General features: G+C 40.0%; 1 protein-coding gene across 1 annotated transcript in view; it reads right to left on the reverse strand.

Moving 5' to 3' along the window:
- The window catches only part of LOC126336333 (uncharacterized), a 257,872-nt gene extending 251,432 nt beyond the window's left edge, over positions 1-6,440 (reverse strand). Inside the window, exons 1-2 of the mRNA XM_049999896.1 lie at positions 6,208-6,440; positions 6,015-6,121 (exon numbers count right to left, since the gene is read on the reverse strand). Of these exons, the coding sequence (XP_049855853.1) occupies positions 6,015-6,121; positions 6,208-6,226 (126 nt within the window). The 5' untranslated portion in view covers positions 6,227-6,440. The remainder of the gene's footprint in view (positions 1-6,014; positions 6,122-6,207) is intronic.
- Between the last annotated feature and the right edge of the window lie 14,617 nt (positions 6,441-21,057).

Here is a 21,057-nt window from a genome sequence, read left to right on the forward strand (position 1 = left end):
CCATAAAAGATATTCTTCATGTTTCTTCCACTAAACATCAGCTTCGAACCATAATGAAAACATTGTCAAGCTGAAGCAACTTTTCAAGAAGACAAGGATGATTCCATGGCACCATGAGCTTCATTGCGTATTGTTACCAATGTAGAAGCCAACCTTGTGGAAGATCAATTTTGCCGGCCGCGGTGGTCTCGCAGTTCTAGGCGCGCAGTCCGGAGCCGTGCGACTGCTATGGTCGCAGGTTCGAATCCTGCCTCGGGCATGGATGTGTGTGATGTCCTTATGTTAGTTAGGTTTAAGTAGTTCTAAGTTCTAGGGGACTGATGACCACAGCTGTTGAGTCCCATAGTGCTCAGAGCCATTTGAACCATTTGAAGATCAGTTTGGATGCTGGAGAAATGTGTGAACATGCGAGTGAATATTGACCCAATGACTTATCTTAGAAGACAGCTTAATGAAAGGCAAACCTATGTTTATAGCATTTGTAGACTTAGAAAAAGCTTTTGACAATGTTGTCTGGAACACTATGTTTGAAATTCTGAAGGTAGCAGCGGTCAAGTAAAGGGAGCAAAAGGCCAGTACAACTTGTACAAAAACCCAATGGCAGTTACAACAGTCATGAAAGGAAAAGCAGTGGTTGAGAATGGAGTGAGACAGGGTTGTTACCTATACCTGATGTTATTCAGTCTGTACACTGAACAAGCAGTAAACGAAACCAAAAAATAAATTGTGTTATTAATTAAAGTTCACAAAGAAGAAATAAAAACTTCAAGATTTGTTGATGACACTGCAATTCTTTCAGAAATGCAAAGGACTTGGAAGAGCACTTGAACAGGATGTACAGTATATTGAAAGGAGGATATAATATGAGCATCAACAAGGGTAATGGAATATAGCCACGTTAAATCAGGTGATGCTAAGGGAATTAGAATAGGAAATGAGATAATTAAAGTAGTAGATGAATTTTGCTGTTTGTGCAGCAAAATAACTAATGGTGGCCAAAGCAGAGATGATATAAAATGTAGACTGGCAATGATAAGGAAAGCATTTCTGAAGAAGAGAAATTTGTTAATGTCTAATATAGATTTAAGTGTCAGGAAGTCTTTTCTGAATGTATCTGTTTGGAGTGTTGCCATGTATGGAAGTGAAACATGGACGATAAACAGTTTAGGCAAAAATAAAACTAGACACTTTTGAAATGTGTTGCTGCAGGAACATTGAAGATTAGATGTGTAGATCATGTAACTAATTAGGAGGTACTGAACATACTTGGGAAGAAAAAAACTGTGGTACAACTTGACCAAAAGAAGGGATCAGTTGATGGGACACATTCCAAGATATCAAGGGATCACTAATTTATTGTAAGGGAAGTGTGAGGGTTAAACATCATAAAAAGAGACCAAGAGATGAATATAGTAAACAGATCCACAAGGATGTAGGTCGCACTTCATCTAACTGGGGTGAAATTACATTAGGGTGTTCCACAAGGTTCGATTATAGGTCCCCTCCTGTTCTTGATATATGTGAATGACCTCCCTTCTTATGGGAAACGAGATGCTGCACTGACACTGTGTGCTGATGATACAAGCATAATTATTAATCCAGTAAAAGAAAGTCCAGTATAAAATGATACAAATAAGGTCTTTGGAAAAGTTATTAATTGGTTTTCTGCGAATGGCTTTGCTCTGAACCTAGAAAATACACAGTACGTCCAATTTTCTGCTGCAAAAAGTATAATTCCCTGAATAAACATAACACATCAAAAGATGTCAGTAGCCAGGGTAGAGAATACTAAGTTTTTGGGTGTACATATAGATGAGAATCTTCATTGGAAAATTCATATTTTGCATCTCCTAAAGTGACTAAGTTCAGCAACTTTTGCAATCAGAATAATTGCCCATTTTGAGGATGTAGAAATTAGTAAGCTAACATACTTTGCATACTTCCACTCTCTGATGTCATATGGAATAATATTCTGGAGCAACTCAACACTTAGGCAAAAGGTATTCACTGCTCAAAAGAAAGTAGTTAGAATAATGTGTGGGGTTCGTAATAACACATCTCGTTGGCATCTGTTTAAAAGATTAGGAATTCTTACAGCTGCTTCACAGTGCATTTACTCTGTAGTGAAATTTTTTCTCAACCACATGGACCAGTTTAAAATCAAAGTGGCATTCATGATTACAATACCAGAAAAAAGAAAGATCTACAGTATCCTTTACTTAACCTATCTTTGACACAGAAAGGGGCAAAATAAGCTGCTATAAAATATTTGATAAATCACCACATGAAATAAAATGTCTGAAAGACAGCAGTAATAGTTTCAAAAACAAACTGAAATCATACCTCCTTGACAACTCCTTCTATACCATAAATGAATTCTTGAATATGAGTAAATAAATCTGGAGATACAATATATGCATTTTGTGCCATTTAAGGGAATGGGATAGATAACAGAAATTTTTAGGTATAACACTACAACGTAAAAAAAAAAAAAAAGAAAGAAAGAAAAAAGAAAAAGAAAACCTTGTTTCATGTGGGCATTTCTTGCACATTTGACACGTTCCACAATATAATGGTTTTTCCACGCTATTGATCAATGGAGAGCGTAACTAAACAACTAACTAACTAGCAGTAGTTTTTTGCGGATGAAGAGGTACACAAGGGATAGAGTGGGATGGAGAGCTGCATCAAACCAACTATTGGTCTAAATACCACAACAGCAACATACTAAAAATAACAATATATTCCACTTCAATATTCAGCAGAAAAGAGCCAGTGATTAGGACTAAGTTCCCAGATATGTGAGTGGCTCAAAGACTTTTTTAAGTGATAGAACCGATGGTGAGTGTGCATCAGAGACAAGGGTATCACATTGGAAGAGAGATAAGACCACTCTTATTCTCTCTGTACACAAATGATCTGATGCACCAAGTTAGCAGAAACTTATCTCTTTGCTGATAATGCTGTGGTGCATGGGAAGATGTCATCATTGAGTAACTGTAGGCTCCACCATGCACTTAAGTGTGATTTACGGAGTATCCATGTAGATGTAGATGCAGGGTAATACAATATGACTTTGACAGAATTTCTATTTGGTGTGATGAATGGCAGCTTGCTCTAAATGTAGAAAAATGTGAGTTAATGCAGAAGTGTAGGGAAACCAATCCTGCAACATTCGAATACAGCATTGGTAGTGTGCTGTTTCATACAGTCAGATCAGTTAAATATCTAGGCATAACAGTCCAAGGCAATATGAAATGGAATGGGCACATCAGGTTGGTACTAGGGAGCCTGAATGCTCGACTTCGTCTGCTTCGGAAAATTTTTGGGAAGTGTTGCTCATCTCTAAAGGAGATGGCATAATGAACGCTAGTGTGACTCATTCTTGAGAACTGCTGAAGTGTTTCGGATTCCCACAGATTGAATTAAAGGAAGACACTGAAGCATTTCAGAAGCATGCAATTATATTTGTGACTGGTAGATTTGATCAACATGCGAGTATTAAAAAAATGTTCAAATGTTTGTGAAATCTTATGGAACTTAACTGCTAAGGTCATCAGTCCCTAAGTTTACACACTACTTAACCTAAATTATCTTAAGGACAAACACACACACACCCATGCCCGAGGGAGGACTCAAACCTCCACCAGGACCAGCTGCTCAGTCCATGACTGCAGCGCCTCCGACTGCACGGCTAGTCCCGCGTGGCTGCAAGTATTAAATAGATGCTTCATGAACTCAAATGAGAATACCGGGATGGCAGACGGCACTTTTTGCATGAGATGCTATTGCAGAAATTTAAAGAACTGGCATTTGAGACTGACTGCAGATAGTACTGCTACGAATGCAAGTTTCTCATGAGGGCCACAGATATAATATAAGAGAAATTATGGCTTGTATGGAGGCTTATAGACAGTTCCTTTTTTCCACTGCTCTATTTATGGGTGGAATAGGACTGTAAATGACTAATAGTGGCCTGCGGTGTATGTAAGTAGATATAGACTGCTACAGTGAATAAAACACATTTCATACACAGAATTTTTTCCTGTCTGTATGAAAATCATTAGAGCATTGGATATGTCTTACAAACTTTTGTAGAGAATGTTGAAGTGCAGGCCAGGTATTTGCACCGGTATGGGCCATCTCCATCACTTGTGTTTCCTGCCAAACAAGATAGTTGCATTTTCAGACGATATGGCATTTGCACAAGACTGGATCATGTGACACCAACTGCAAGGACATAACTCACTCTGCACAGGTCTGATGAAAACTAATCATTTAACTGCAGCCTTGTGAGAAGAGTTGTAAACACTTTTTGGCTAAAGTGTAGTACAGACTCCCTCATCCCCCTGAAATCTTGATTGTGGTGACAGACTGAACTGAAGCATAGTCCGAGGTCTAGGTCTGAACGTGAAAGCCACATAAAGGTTGTAGTAACAGACTAACCCGTAGCGTAGCCTAATGCTTATGTCAGTGCCATTTTTAAATGTATTTTGCCATATTTAGCACACAGTTCATCATAAAAACTAAAAATTCAAGAGAAATTCAGAAAACTTACATTAGGAAATGGACAAGTCTCCAACAAGTATGCGATTTATGTACATAAATTATGAAAAATGCAAGAAAAGCGTCTACTTTGTAAGTTGTACACTTTACTTCTTACTTTTCGTTGAATTTGCTTTGTAAGAGGTTTGTAATGCTACAATGATGTAAACCATATTTTTGTATAATAATACATATAAGCTATACTTTTCATTAATTTGTGTTTCATAGTTATGAAATACTTACCGTACTGCATTTTGATAGTGTAGTGATGCAGACGAAATAAATTTTTGGGCATGATGCCTTTGGTGTGCCATCTTGATATGTACCATGTGCATAGTAATATACTGGGGCAATACAATACTTTTTTCATAAAAATTAAATGTTGGGTGTTTTGTGATTTTCCAGGTCAAAGTTCACTGTCAATGATCTTGCATGAGAAAAATCTTAGAAACCACCACGTTGAATATCAATGTAGACCCTAAAGCCCTACTCATTAGTTTCCCAGTGACAAAGTTTCACTGTTGTTTCTGGATTAGAACAAGTATTATGGCCATTTTTGCTGAGGGAAACAAAGTAAATTCCACACCATTTCAAAATTTAGCTGGGCTGTAATTTTCTTCACAAGTGTCATATATCGTACGGTACTGCTGCAAATTAGTAGTTTACACCTCTTATCTAGATTACTGGACATATCAACTTTGAAAGAAATCTGAGATGCTCGGATTGAAAATGTTACTTTTCTGTGTCAAATGGGTATGGAATTACCCTAAAAGCTAATCCCGAGATAGTTTCTTTGTTAGATCATGTCCGATTCCTTTCCCTTCCTTCTTCAATCAAGCCCAGGTTTGTCGTCTATCATTTAATCTTGTTCTTCCTTCCTCCGTAGATCCTGGCTGACTTAAGACGACTCACTGTCGAAGACAGGGGCAAGTCTGAGCAGCAACATCTCGACAATATGACAAGGAGCATCCAGACACGTTAAAATGCTCGGGTTGGAGCAATGTACTGTATTGAATTTTGTTCTGCAGCATTCCTTGATTTCGTGGTTGTGCAGAGATTTTCATTTACTTACAGACTTTCTTTATTTTAGTTACCGGAATTATCACAGAGTTTTTATTTCACTGTGACCTTTTTTTCCCCCTCATATGGTTTACTCTTTCATTCTCTGCGTAACTTAGTATGTTCGAAAATGTGCAAAACATTTGTTGAGCCTTTGCTCAGTAATCACAACACGTCATTAATTTTAAAGGTAGCATGACCACGAAATAACCAATTACGGTATGAAAGAACGTAGCTAGCACAGCTCATTTTCTACTTGTGTACCCTTACCAATATCTCATCATGCCGGTAGCGACTAACGAATTGTAGTCATAAATATCGAAGTGTCATTTTTTGCACGTCTGTGAGGAAATTTCATCCAAATAACGTGCAGCGTTAATTGTACAGAAACTAAATAGATAGTTACTTACGGAGCGCGACAGTGCCGGAGTGAAAGTTCTGTTTTTAAAGTCTGGTGATGCATTCTCGCCCTTACTTCTCATGTTTTCTTTTACTAAGTTCCTGCCGTAGGCTGGTTCTTGACGAGAGAAACAAAAGCAAATGTTAGTACACTGTTCACTAACTATCCTGTCTGTGTTACCGTTGTAATTTGCGGATACGTACTGTACTGTACAGCTTGCATTGTTGTATCCCTCTTCGCGACCCAGGAAAAGCTACTTGGTATTCAGCAAACTCGTACTGATTTCTAGATTCAAATTTCACAGAAAGTAGAACCTTTCTGTTACATTAAATCGAAAATTCGAAAAATTTTGAGATAAAATTTTCCAATTCGGACATAGATATAGCGAAAACAAATGCCGAATGAGAACCCTGTAACATATAATTTTTGTTTTAGACAAAGATACTATGGAAATCAAACTGTGGGCCACCTCCACGCTTAGGACTTAGTTAGGACAAAGTAGAAGACACAAACAGAACACTGCGGAAAAGAATGTCAACAGTGCCTCATTCTAGAATTCGACGGAATATTTTTTTTTTAACCGCCTACCGTTAAGCGGAGCTATTATTCTTCAGATCGTATTTCCTGACATGTACAAAGCACTTCGGCAATGCTTATTGCTGTTATCTCAGAAAAGAAATCGCTGCTGATAAATTTAAGAAACTGGTAATAGTCTTCCGTCAGTGTGCCTCTCATAATTTCCCAAATAATACAAATTGTCATAAGGTCGACGTAACCGCTTTTCAGCCTGCAATTTTCAAATTAATTGAGATCTCTGAAATACGACACAAACTGATAGGTGTAGACTGAAACTCGTTGAAATCTTTGTGTTTATTAGTGCTCTAATGTAGAAATTTCTTTAACATTCTTGCTGTTTATGTGGTCTGTAATTGAGGTGGCAACGATTATCCAGCCCATCAGTGCTTACTGTAAAAACAGTACGCAGGTTAACAGTCTGAAGCCCCCTATGAACCCGACCCATGGTTCGTAGAAAAAGTCAGACCTAAAGAACCAATTTGGAGAGATCTAGAGACAGCAACAGCCTCCGCAAACTGATACTATCGACACATTTATGGTCGATTCACACCGACGCCAACGGAATGGAACACATTTGGCACAATGAGCTACCGTTCACACAGGATGAAGACTAATTACGGTACGCACAGAGGCATTTAAGCAGTCAGCCTTGTCGCACTCCATGCGTGAATGGAACGTGTGATACCATGCTAAATACCCTCTGCCAAGCAGTTCACAGTTGAAAACATACAAACACAGAGCCCCGACATTAACCGTATGTCCTGTACCAACTTAAAAAATGTAACCTGTTCAATTTTTCAACCACTGACAATAGTAATAAATAAATGCTTACATACTGAGGAATTGACAGACTTCCTGAAAGTAGCCCGCACAGAACCAGTTTACAAACTAACGCTTTTTCTGGAGATCTACTGGGAAAGGGCCTCTTGAGCAGATCGTTAACAGAATTCGTCATGTTGCTTGCACTATACTTTATACATACTATAAAAGAAAGATACTGACCATCACCCGTTAGTGCCAACAGAGGTGACGTCACATCGGAGAGGGCATTGGGAAACAGACAGCTGCGTCTCTTTTCTGAGTCGTTCATGGCATGGCTGCCCATCATTTCAGCACTCGACATTGCTTTCTAGTTATCGTGGAGAGAGCGCTGCCAAACATGTTTTCGCACATTTTATTTGCATTCCAGCAGTTATTCAAAGGGAAAAGGTGTAATTTTAGTGTGATTTCTGGTCACGTTCGAAGAGAAACGGCATGATTTTAATCTGCTGTAGCAGATCTGCAGGTGATTACCAGCTGCATGTAGGTCTGGACGATGAAAATGCGTCTTGCTCATAGTGGCTATAGCGGCTGAAACTGAAGGGCTTGATGATTAGACTCACATATAAGTTTCTTTCACTTAAACAGTTCTCCATTCTAAGTATGTGACTATATGACGATCAAGATGGTCATAAGGATTCCAAAGAAACAATAAATAATAATATTTACACAACAAATGGAAACGTACTGAAAGAGAAGGCAAAACATTGCACAATCAATATTACTGTAAGTCCGAATTTCATCTCTATAAATTTTGCGTATTTTCATTGAATAATGCCGTATGGACTTATGCTATGGAGTGACTCATCTTTAAAAAGAGTGTTCAGTGCACAAAACTGTGTAAGAATAATACGTGGCGCTTACTCAGGATCATCTTGTGGACATTTGTTTAAGGAGTTAGGCATTTTGATTAATGCTTCTGTCCCCTCAAGAAATTTGTTCTTAATGTCTGACTAGACTTCAAAAGGAAAAAAAGATGCACATATATTGACTAGCCAAAACATTATGACCACCTGCTTAATAGCTTGTTGGTCTATCTTTGAAACGCAATAACAGCACCGATTCTGTGTACCATCGATTCTACAACTTGCTGGTATATTTGTGGAGTATATGGCATCTGATGTCTGCACACAAGTCATGTAATATCCGTAAATAACGGGCCTCAGATACGTGGTAATAGCGTCCAATAGCGACCCAGAAGGTTTCGATCAGATTCACATCAGACGAATTTGGTGGCCAAGACATCAACGAGATTTCACTATCATGTTCTTCAAACCACTGTAGCACGAGACACGGACAATTAAACTGCCAAAAGATGACATCGTCGTCAGGGAGATTTCAAGCATGAAGGGAAGCAGGTGATCTGCAGCTGAAATGATGTCTTCGCTTACTACAACCGGTCCAATGCAACGGCAAGAGAATGTTTTCCACAGCATAATACTGCTCCCACCAGCCTGCGCCGGTGGCGCGGTGCATGTTTGGAGCCGCTGCTCGCCTCGATGGCGGCGTTTGTGGAGACGACCATCGACCTGGTGTAACAAGAAATATGATTCATCCGAAGAGCCGACAGGTTTCTAACGGTTCACGGTCGGATCCCAATGGTCCCGTGCCCGCTGCAGTAGTAATTGCCGATGTCGTTGGCTCAATGGAACATGAATCTAGCCAACTAGCTGCCCGTAACTAAGAAGAAGAATGATAGAATAGACAAGATTGATTGGTTAGTTGAAGTATCTTATTGAGATTATACAACCGAGTTGACTAAACAAATGTGTGAAGCATGGAACATTTAGAAAAATGTAGCTGGCACTCCAACTAAGGAAGGACATCTAAAATAAAAAAAAAAAAACCATCTCATTTAACAAAAACCAGTGGCATAACGAAACAGTGATCCAGCCGACTGATCTAACATAGCATAGAGAAAAGAAAAGACATTGATGGTTTAGAAAAGAATAAGCAAAAGATGTTAAGAAACTCCTTTGACCTTCCCCTCTCCCCCCCCCCCCCCCCCCCAAAAAAAAGGCGATGTTTACCAATTGGGCAACAACCAAAAACTTTTGGTGCCTAAGTTCGTAGTGTTTTTGTTTTCCATGTTGTTAGTCCAGTTGCTACGAGTATATTTATGGATTGTTATCTTTTATTTGTAGTGCACTATTGCTATTTGAGGTTACATACGATATTTTGTCGTTTGGATACAGTGAGTGAAGCTGTGGACGCTAGAAAATGGAGCGCCAAGCAGAAAAATTGGAACATTTCCGAGGTATTCTTCTGTCTGAGTTCAGCCGAGGGGTGACACAGCGGAGGCAGTCAGGAACATTAACGCCGTGTATGGGGATAATGTCGCTGGACAGAGAACCGAAGGAAAATGGATTTCTCATTTTAACGAACAAACAAGGCAGCCACATTACGTAAAAACATTTGCTCGCCAAGAAAATATAATGTTATGCATCGGATGGAACAGCGGGGCCGGCCGGAGTGACCGAGCGGTTCTAGGCGCTTCAGTCTGGAACCGTGTTACCGCTACGGTCCCAGGTTCGAATCCTGCCTCGAGCATGGATGTGTGTGCTGTCCTTATGTTAGTTAGGTTTAAGTAGTTCTAAGTTCTAGGGGACTGATGACCTCAGATGTTAAGTCCCATAATGCTCAGAGCCATTTTTGAACAGCGGTGGTGTGGTGCACTACAAATTTCTTCCCCGAGGTGTAACCATCGCCGGCCGGGATGGCTGAGCGGTTCTAGGCGCTACAGTCTGGAACCGCACAGTTAAGTCCCATAGTGCTCAGAGAAATTTTAACCATTTGTAACCATCACTGCTGATATTAATTGTTGACAGCTGTGACGCATTGCGGACGCAGTCCAAGAACAACGACCAGAAATACTGCGTGAACTGATGCTCCACGATAACGCCCGCCCGCTTTCTGCTAGTCTGACAGAAAACACTATACAGAAGTTGGTTTGGGAAGTCATTCCTGATCTTGTGCCTTCAAATTCCACTAGCTGTCGAACAATCTTCAAGGAACCTCCTTTCCGGATGAAAATGCGCTCCGGATATGGTTCGACGAGTTCTTCGCCTCAAAATCACGTGAATTCTACCGTGGTGGAATTAAAATTGTACCCCCGAGTTGGCAGATCGTTGTAAGTAGTGAAAGAGAATATATTACTGATGACTAAAATCTCTGTTAAGTGTATAGCAGCCGGCCGCTGTGGCCGAGCGGTTCTAGGCGCTTCTGTCCGGCGCCGCGGGACTGCTGCGGTCGCAGGTTCGAATCCTAGCTCGGGTATGACTGTGTGTGCTGTCCTTACGTTAGTTAAGCTTAAGTAGTTCTAAGTCTACAGGACTGATGACCTCAGATGTTAAGTCCCATAGTGCTTACAGCCATTTGAACCATTTTGAAGTGTATAATAGTAGTATGGTATTCTGCCTTACGGCAGGTCTTGTCATGGGTTAGGCCTCTTCCGCTTTTGTCTGTCCATATCCCGTCTTTTCATTTCTGAATATTTGTCTCCTTTTATATTGTCCAGCATCTGATATTTTCTTTTTCCTCTTCCCCCTTTTCCCTCCACCATTCCTTCTATTCCTTCCTGCAATAAACTGTCCCTCCTCAACCAATGTCCAGTCCAGTTCCGTTTTCTCTTTCTGATAACTTTCAGCATGTTTCTTTCTTCTCCAACTCTTATTAATACTTCTTCATTCCTTGCTTGGTCTTCTCATTTCACTTTTTCCGTTCTCCATATCCACATCTCTAGTGCCCCCAATCTTCTTCCATCTTCAATGTCCAGGTCTCCGCACCATATAGTGCAATGCTCCAGATGTAACATTTGACAAGTCTTTTCCTCAGACCTTTGTTTAGTAGTCCACAAAGTAATTTCTGTTTCCTTTTGAATCCTTCGTTTGCCATTGCAGTTCTTTTCCTAGTTTCTGTTGAGCAATACATATCATCTAAAGTAATTAAACTCATTTGCTCTATTTCCTCTCACCCTATTTTCATGCGGCATTTTCTCCCCTTTCCTCCAATTACCATGCTTTTCATTTTCTTCTTGTTAATCTTCATTCTGTATTCTTCTAATTTTGTGTTTAGATCGTCTGACATTTGTTCCATCTCTCTTGCACTCTCTGCCGTCCCAACCATGTCATCTGCAAATCTTATACACTCCACTCTCCGACCCCTATACAAGCTCCTCTCCTTCGATCAAAACTTTCACTAATAATTTCCTTCAGATATATATGGAACACCTCTTCCCAGTTTTATTTCTTCACTCATCACACCTTCTATTCTTACTCTTTCTCTCTGTTGCTTTTATTAAACTTACGAAAAAACGCTATGAACTTATGGACCAAGCTAATAAATAAGAGATATGACAGAATATAAAAAATAATGGCGATCTTGGAAACGATAATTGAGAAGAGGTTGCGTCTAGAAATTTAAGTATGTGAAGAACAATTTGGATTTATGCCGAGAAGAGGAACAACCGACGCAATATTTGCACTAAGGCAACTGGTGGAGAGGCACAGACAAGTACAAGCCGAACTGCATATGGCCTTTATCGATCTTGAGAAGGCATATGACAGAGTGCCGAGGCAAGAGATATGGAGACGTCTGAGAAGTAAATGATTGCCAGAAAAATATATCCGGGTGGCAGAAGACATGTATGAAGGTGCAATGACACAAGTCAAGAGCAGTGCATGTGCAACAAAGGCATTTCTAGTGAGAATAGGACTACATCAGGGATGTGCTCTCAGCCCATGTATGGTTGACTTTGTCATGGTTATACCAGTCAAAGATGTGAAAAAAGAGGCACATTGGAGCATCACGTTTGCCAATGATGTTGTAATCTCTGAACCCACCCAGGAGGCACTTCCAGACAAGCTTGAACAGTAGAGAAAATCTCTAGAGGAAAGAGCAATGAGAATTAGCAGGGTGAAAACGGAGTATACGTGTACAAGGGATAAAGATCTATATATTAACCTGCAAGGAGAACAACTGACGCTTGTCAAGAAATTAAATACCTAGTCTCTTACGTGCAAAGTGATGGAAGACTGGAGGCCGAAATACGGCACAGGATAAATAGTGGATGGATGAATTGGAGGAAACTGAACAGAGTACTGTGTGATAGGAAGGTTAGCTGCAGAATGAAAGGAAAGCTTTACAAGTTTGTGGTGAGGCCTGCGATGCTCTATAGCGCAGAAACTTGGCCAATTACAAAAGCCCAAGAGAAAAATATGGAAGTGGCAGAAACGGGAATGTTAAGGTGAATGAGTGGGGTGACACGAAAGGATAGACTAAGGTGTGAGTACATTAGGGGAACAGTGAAAGTGGGGCCCATAGGACAGAAGATCCAAGAAAGTAGGCTAAGATGATATGGACATGTGCAGAGATGAGGGGAGTACTACGGGGGGAGAAGAGTTGAAGACCTAGAAATCGAAGGATCAAGGAGATTAGGGAGACCGAAACTGAGATCGAAAGACAAGGTAGCAGGGGACCTACAGGAGAAAGGATAGCCCAGAGAAGAAGCACTGGATAGGCATTTATGGAAGAGAAGGATCCAGCAAAGTAACGCCGACCTCACAAGACGTGGGAAAAGGCTGAGATGATGATGATGATGATGATGACAGAATATCAAAAACAGCTTATGAAACCAGACACATCTCGAAAATCTGGGGCCAAAAAAGTCCGAAGACGACTCAACAAGAATAAAGATGTTAACAATTGTTGCTGTTGTTGTTAAATGACTGTTTTGAAGCAGCTCTCAACGCTAGTGTGTCCTGTGCAAAGCTCTTTATGTTGTCATCTGAACCTGCTTGCTGTATTTAAGCCCCGTTCTCCCTACGCCATTTTTACTCTCCACACCTTACTCCATTACCAAACTGAAGATTCCTAGGCCTCTCAGAATGTGCGCCAGCCGATCCGTTCTTTTAATTAAACTGTGCAGTTAATTTCTGTTTACCCCAATGCGATTCGCTATCTCTTAATTAGTTATTTCATCTGCTCATCTAACCTTCAGAATTTCTGTAGCAATAAGTTTCAGAAGCTTCTATTTTATTCTTGTCCAAACTGTTTATCATCCACGTTTCACTTCTGTACATTTAATGCTACTTTTTTTGCATTGCGGGAGAGGTGGATTGGTATACATCTGCCGTTTTACCTTCGGACTAAGTAAAGAATTTACTGTCCTTTGACCATAAAAGAGCAAGGCTTCGTTATTACAGAGTTTTAAGCGGCAAAATGGATTAAAACCAACTAGAGATTAGCAGTCGACTGCGAGCTTTATCAACCGACAACGCAGTTTCTGGAGTATCGACATACAACAACGGAAAAAAATCACAACATCAAAAAATAATTAAACCTCCACTAGGCACGTTGGAAAAGTTACATGACTTGGCACTTGGGGTCTTTCAAGACCCCAGTTCATTTGATTGGGGCACTTTATTTATTGTTGTGTTTTACCGTTATTTCCTTGTTGTAACAACAAATTGTTATATAACACACTGTTTTTATTTTTAGTGGATCATATATATACAATGAAAATTTGTTTCTTATTTTGTATGGCGAAAATATATCATTCTTTATAATCTGTGCACATTTTGTTTTACATTGATTTTTGTTACAATAACCTCTTTTATTTTTACAATTTACATTCTTACATATTAAACATTATCAGGACATTCCGTTTTGTTTTATGTTTTTGAAGACAACTCACATATTGTCATATTTATCAGTTTTTGCTATATCTATAGAGATCGTAATATAAATGAAAAGAAAATGAAAACTTCAATGAAATAAAATACCTGTTCTAATTTTTCTGTGGTAGAAACACACTTACTCCTTTTCATCACATTCTAAGTATATCATAATCTGGCTGGAATGAGAACTGCATACAAATTTTGCACAATAGCTACAAATTGTTTTCTATTTTTTTAGCTTGATTTCTTGGACAAAGAACAACTTTGTCGTTGCTTGGTGATTCACAGGTTTACTGAGTCCTTTAGGCTCATAGTCATATCCAAGAACAAGAAGACCACTTTTTGCTCCCTTTTGAAGACACCTCCACACCAAGTAGTTTTCTTTTGATATAAGGCTCCACAGGTTGTCATCCTAACTGCAGCAGGAACTGTCGCCTCTTATCATTCGAAGTCAGGCTTTGTGGGTGATGATGCAACCATATAATCATTGCAGCGATTCCAGCAATGTCGATCATATTATAGAAGAGTACAAGAGGCCAGCGCTTGGTGCCACGTTTCGCGCTATAGGAACCCACAAGTTGATCCATCGTGTCAATACCCCTCTTATGTTTGTTTTAATGCTCTATTACTACTGGCTTCTTTTCGTGACCAACTACAGTTCGTGATGAGTGAAGAGAGGAGACAAGTATAACTGCTGATGACTCCTTTGGTACATACTATACTAGTGATATGAAGTCAGAGAATCCAGACATAGAGGAATTTATTTATATCGAACAATGTGGCTGCATCTCCTTACGAATTTCAATCTTGTTTTTCCTTTGGGTTCGGACATGGGTGGTTTTCCCAGTCAATTCTCTTACTCAAGTTATGCCACTGAAAAAATTGTCAGCTACAATATTGAGGCCCTTTTTGGACCATTTTGAAGTTAGATCTCCTATGGCTCTGGTAACCTGATTTACTTCTCTCCGTTGCCCGGGTTGTTTTCCCAGGTAAATTTATCTATTCAGTGGAAATGCATTTCTAGAATCACAAGCCCACTCTATTTTTATACCATATTTAGTAGGCTTTCTTTTGGCGTATTGTCGAAATGGGCATTTCCCTCTAAAGCAACAAGTTGCTCATCAACAGTTATAGAAGAAAACTGTGAAATGAACGTTTCTCAGATGCCTCTAAATGCAGCTAATTTATCATGAATCCTACGATCTTCTCTTGTTTCTATATTATCAAATCTGAGAAAACGTGTGATAGCTTGAAACCTTTTTAGGCTCATTGTTGCTTTGAAAATAGGCCTGTCATGTTCTTTATTCCACTGTTCACTCAAGTCCTCCCTACCTTATCTTTAGGCTCTAGAAGGTACATGCAAACCAATGTATTCCTCCAATTCTTCCGCATCTAGTTTATTCCATACCTTAGGTGCGCTACTAGGATAATCTTCATACCACTTTTTGTACACTCGCCCAGGCTCTCTGTTAGTTTCGCTTTCCACGACGGCCATTATTTCTGGGGAAGTTAGGAGCTATAGGGCTTCTTTTATTGAAGTACGGGGTACCACTTTAGGACCATGTTTATCACGAATTATATTATGAGATGGAGTTTGGCACATAATTGGAAGCTCCTTGTGCCAAATCATTCCATTTTTTCCAATGAAATAATCTTTCAGAGTGTCGTCATTACTTATAGTAACATCATAGTCATTGTGAATGACTCATCTTCATTATCTTCATCTTGCATTAAATCACTTTCATTATCGACATCAGCATCATCTCACATCTGAAGAAGAACCTCATCAGCTTCTTCAGCAGGAACCCTTTTTACATCAACCCTAGACAAAAAGTTAATCCTATATTTAAATTCTAACGTAAGTTATAAGAAAACAGTGTTTCCTACAGTTCCCTCAGTTTTCATAATTTTGACTTACGTTATAATGAACAAACATTTCTTTCTTTATATGAATAATATCATACATGTTTGCAAAACTGTAAGATTTGAAGACAAATACTGAGCTTACCTAATAAAGCCAGCCATCATCTACTTCCCTCGCATCATCAATGCTGTCTGAAGCTTAACAACTGAGTAAGTTTCGTTGTTAATAAATTCTGCCAACTTCAGTCATTTTCTGGCAACACTGAGTCAGTTAAACCAGACGGGGTCTTTGAAAACCACAAGAACCCATTTTCGTTTATTCCTAAACTAAGTCATCATAAATTTAAATAAATAAATAAATAATGGTATTTGTGCATAGTAGTCATTTAGATCACATTTACGAGAGAGATGTCAGGGACTACGAGCGTTGCAGGTCCAGTAAATAATGAAGTGCAAGAGGTTTAAATGGTATGAGGTCTCAAAAGACCCCACGTGCCCAGCGGAGGGCTAATACAGAGTAATGAAATTTCAGGAATACATTTCTCTAGATAATATATTTAAATGATTAATATTGCAAGATCACAGGCTAATGTATAAGTGCGAGATAAGCAAATGCAAGTGTGAAATGCTAGTACATTAATAACAACTGTAACCGCCGGAATGTTGAATGCAAGCAAGCAAAAGTGCATTTGTTGTGTTGTACAGGTGGCGGATGTCTGTTTGTGGGATGGAGTTCCATGCCTGTTGCATTTGGTCGGTCAATACAGGGACGGTTAAGGCTGCTTGTGGATGACGCTGGAGTTGTTATCCGTTAATGTCCTATATGTGCTCGGCGATCGACCAGGCCGAGGTAACATGTCGACACTCTGTAGACAACGCTGGATTACATCAGCGGTACGTGGGCGACGATTATCCTGTTGGAAAACACCCCCCAGAATTCTCCTCATGAATGGTAGCACGATAGGCTGAATCACCAGACTGACGTATAAGTCAGGGTGCGTGGAATAACCACTAAACTGCTCCTGCTGTCAAATCGCACCCCAGGTGTAGATCCAGTGTGTTTAGCACACAGGCAGGTAGTGTGCAAGCCTCAACTGGCCTTTTTCTAACCAACACGTGGCCATCACTGGTATCGAGGCAGAACCATCTATCATTAGAAAACGCAACAGACTTCCACTCTGCCCTCCAGTGAGCTCTAGCTTGATAGCACTGAAGTCGCAAATGACGGTGGTTTGGGGTCAGTTGAATGCCTGCTAAGGACGTCTGGCACGGAGCTGTCACTGTGGTGCCAACTCCTCCTCAAATAGCTGCTGCAGATGCAGTACGCTGCGCGAAAGCCATACGCCGAACACGATGATTTTCCCTCTCAGTAGTGCCACGTGGGCGTCCTGAGACCGGTCTTATGGCGGCCGTACATTGTGAGCAACGCTTCAAAATGGTTCGAATGGCTCTGATCACTATGCGACTTAACTTCTGAGGCCATGAGTCGCCTAGAACTTAGAACTAATTAAACCTAATTAACCTAAGGACATCACACATATCCATGCCCGAGGCAGGATTCGAACCTGCGACCGTAGCGATCGCTCGGTTCCAGACTGTAGCGCCTAGAACCGCACGGCCACTCCGGCCGGCGTGACCAATGCTGCCAACAATCATGTACAGAGGCTACATCCTTGCCAAGTCTTTCTGCAGTATCGCAGAAGGAACATCCAGCTTCTCTAAGCCCTTTTACACGACCTCACACAAACTAGTGTTGATAATTGCGTCTTCGTTGCCTTAGAGGTATTCTTGATTGACATCAACTCACCATGTCCAGTCTCAAAGGTAGCAAACGCTCGCGATTGTTATAGCGTGTATTTAAAGCATACTTGGTTTGCATTCTCAGAGAAGTAGCGCGAAATTTGAATAGACATCATCTTTCAGATGCAGAACCATGCCTACCAACTTCCGTTTATGTCGCACAGCTCCTTCTTGGTGTTGCGATTTTTTTTCCGTCACTGTAAATGTCATCTAGTACTCTCATCAAGTACTGTGTGACGACAAAAAAAGCAAAATCGGTGAGGTATAGAATGACAAATTTCCAAAGATACACATATTTGATTTCGAATCAAAAACGTCTTTCAAATTATTTTTTACAGCTTTCTCATTATAGTATTAGAGAATAATTCTGTTTACAACGCGAATGGAAAAAGCAGACGCGTAAAGTTCATGATAAATGCGGGCGGCAGCTAATTTTTTTGCTCGTTAAATTTTAATTTCTAGAAAGAACTCGTTAGGAGAATGACCCGAGCCTGTTTCGTCCGACTAGCTTGTGCTAAGGTTCCCATCTAAAGGAAAAAGCACATATTTATCAAAGATGTTATTGTATATATGTTCAAGTTAGTGCTTGGCTAAACAAAATATACATCCGATTCGGAAAAGAGCATTCGAATCCTGGCAGGAAGAATGGACGCAGAGCTCCTGACACAACGGAGGCGACTGAGCGCAAATAAAACCGCGAATTCCGAAGTGACATTGGTTTGAGTACGTTTATGGATCCAGACAAGCAATATCCACATTAAACAGAGTAAGGCTCAATCACGTGACATTTCCAGAGCATTTATGTCGACTGCGTATAAACCAAACACCAGCTTGTCATTGTAATGTTACTACTCAAAGGCATACGAACCATGCACCATTTCAATGCAGAAAATATAGCGAGGCGAGGAACACGTTTTTAGCATAGCTATCTCAACCCAACATTAAAACCTATAAGAAGATAATCTAATTTATATGTAATGGGCAGATAAAGATACAAAGTTTTATAGCAAACTAAGTACAGAAAAAGCGAAGCTACGCCAAAAGAAGGAAATATTGAGTGAGCAAAGATATATTATTATGCTTCAATGACTGAATGGTGTCCAACAAAACAAAACAAAAACACTTATACGTCTGTGACTACCTTTTAGTCAGGATTATCTGTGTTTTACGTGCGTTAGTTCTGCAATGTAACTTCCTGATTTAAAGGTATGCAAGAGCTAACTTGATTGTATTTTAGTTCAGATCGCTCTGATTTGTCATGAAGTTACTTATGTAGAAAGGCGGTTATTGCTTCCACGGTTTGTAAAATTAGATAAGAATAATAGCTACCACATAACATCATGTTAGCCGGTATTTTAAAATGTGTTATTTCATATGACAGCAGTAATGTACGTTGCCGGTCTAATTCCGTAACACGGGAGAAATTTATCCGTTTCCGATTGTTCCAATGAAGTGATGCTTATTGCATGAAATAATCCGAAGCATGTTAACAATCTGTGTTAGCGAACAATTGTGTAATAGAGGGGAAAACAGTTCGAAAATTAGTACATATACATATATGCTCCGCGTACACTTCTAGTGTGAAAGCTAGAGGGTACTCTTTATAGTGGCATACGTGAAGGTTTCGTCTCGTTCGAGTCGTGGATGGCTTGTACAAAGAATAACTGTTTTCGTACCTTTGGTCGATGTGTTGTAAGTCGAATTTTAATTTCAGTGTCATCAATAGTTCAAAGCTGAAGAAAATTAGCAATGAGCAGATTAACGTGAGTTGTTGCTTATAATATTGTAACAAATGAGGGAAAAATGAAGCACAAAAGAAACTTAATAACTGACATACATACAGGAATGGAAAAATAAGAAATTTTAATTTTTTATTTATTCTTATATTTTTCTTGTTCTCAGCGTTGCGACTGGTGCATAAGATATCAAAATTGTGGGCTATGACTAAAATGGCTATGGCCTAAAGGTCAAAGTTGGTCGCACCGAACAAAATGGTTACAGACTTGAACGCTAAACGATTGCGCGCGTTCAAGTAGCGTAACAAACATCCACACTCTGATATTTGTACTCGGATGTTAATCCTGAAATTAATAATTAAATCTTCCAGTGGTCAGAAAATTTCCTTCAGTTGAGTGAAAAAGAAAACTTTGATTTCACTACTATACTAGAGCTATATTTGTAGTTGTTTGTATAAAAAATTCTGTTTTCCCCACTAGCGACGTTGGTGTTTAAAATACATGAATGATGTCCATTTAACACTCTTGAGTTGGTGCCTTATACTACAAAACGGAATTTTATAAGTTATCGGTAAATGGCTAGTAACTCCTTTATGCCTTTATGAACCGATGGTGAAAGCACGAAATGCAAGTAAAGAAATAAGGTTGCATAACAGAGGAATAGACATACGCAATTATGAGCTGAACTATACTGAGGGCCATCCATGATCTGCGATTATCGCGGTGTAGAGCAGATGATTGCAATACATCTACGTGCCATGTTGCAGGCAGCCATTGAGAGGGCAGATAGTCAAGAGCTGTTAACCAGATTACCACTAATCTAATATAAATTCATCGCATTTGTGATCGTTCTTTCGTTCCTTCATTTCCACTTTGGCAGTCTGACATTTCCGTTATTGTTACGCGTATATACAAGGCGACAATTATTGAACTAGCCTATGTGAAATAAAATCGTCTTAAGTTCTGAACGGTTTGCGTTAGGTCGTTCGAACTGCACGGTTGGCGGCGGGGCATGGTGGGAAATAGTATCCGCATGCATGATTTGGTTTAGCGACGAAGCCCACTTGCATATGGGTGGATTCGTCAGTAAGCAGAATTGGCACATTTTGGGGACTGAGAATCTAATTTTCGCCATCGAGAAGTCTCTTCAACCTCAACGGGTGGCTGTGTGATGTGCAATGTTCAGTCACGGAATAATCGGTGTGATATTCCTAGATGGTACACTACCTACTGAACGGTACGTTAAGGTTTTGGAAGACGATTTCATCCCCATTTTCCAAAGTGGCCCTGATTTCGACAAGATGTGGTTCATGCAAGACGGAGCTCGACCCCATCGACGCAGAAAAGTGTTTGACGTCCTGGAGGAGCACTTTGGGGATCGCATTCTGGTTCTGGGGTACCCAGACGCCTCTGGCATGGGCATCGATTGGCCGCCATATTCTCCGTATCTGAACACATGCGACTCCATCTGCATCACATCATCGCCAATGATGGAAGGCATATCGAAGATAACGATTTCGTTGTGGTGACAAAACGATGCGAACTTCTCGCGTTGTGTGGGCGGCCCTTTACTGATTTTTTT

This window comes from Schistocerca gregaria, chromosome 2 (genome assembly GCF_023897955.1).
Source record: "Schistocerca gregaria isolate iqSchGreg1 chromosome 2, iqSchGreg1.2, whole genome shotgun sequence".
In the NCBI taxonomy this organism is placed as follows: Eukaryota; Metazoa; Arthropoda; class Insecta; order Orthoptera; family Acrididae; genus Schistocerca; species Schistocerca gregaria.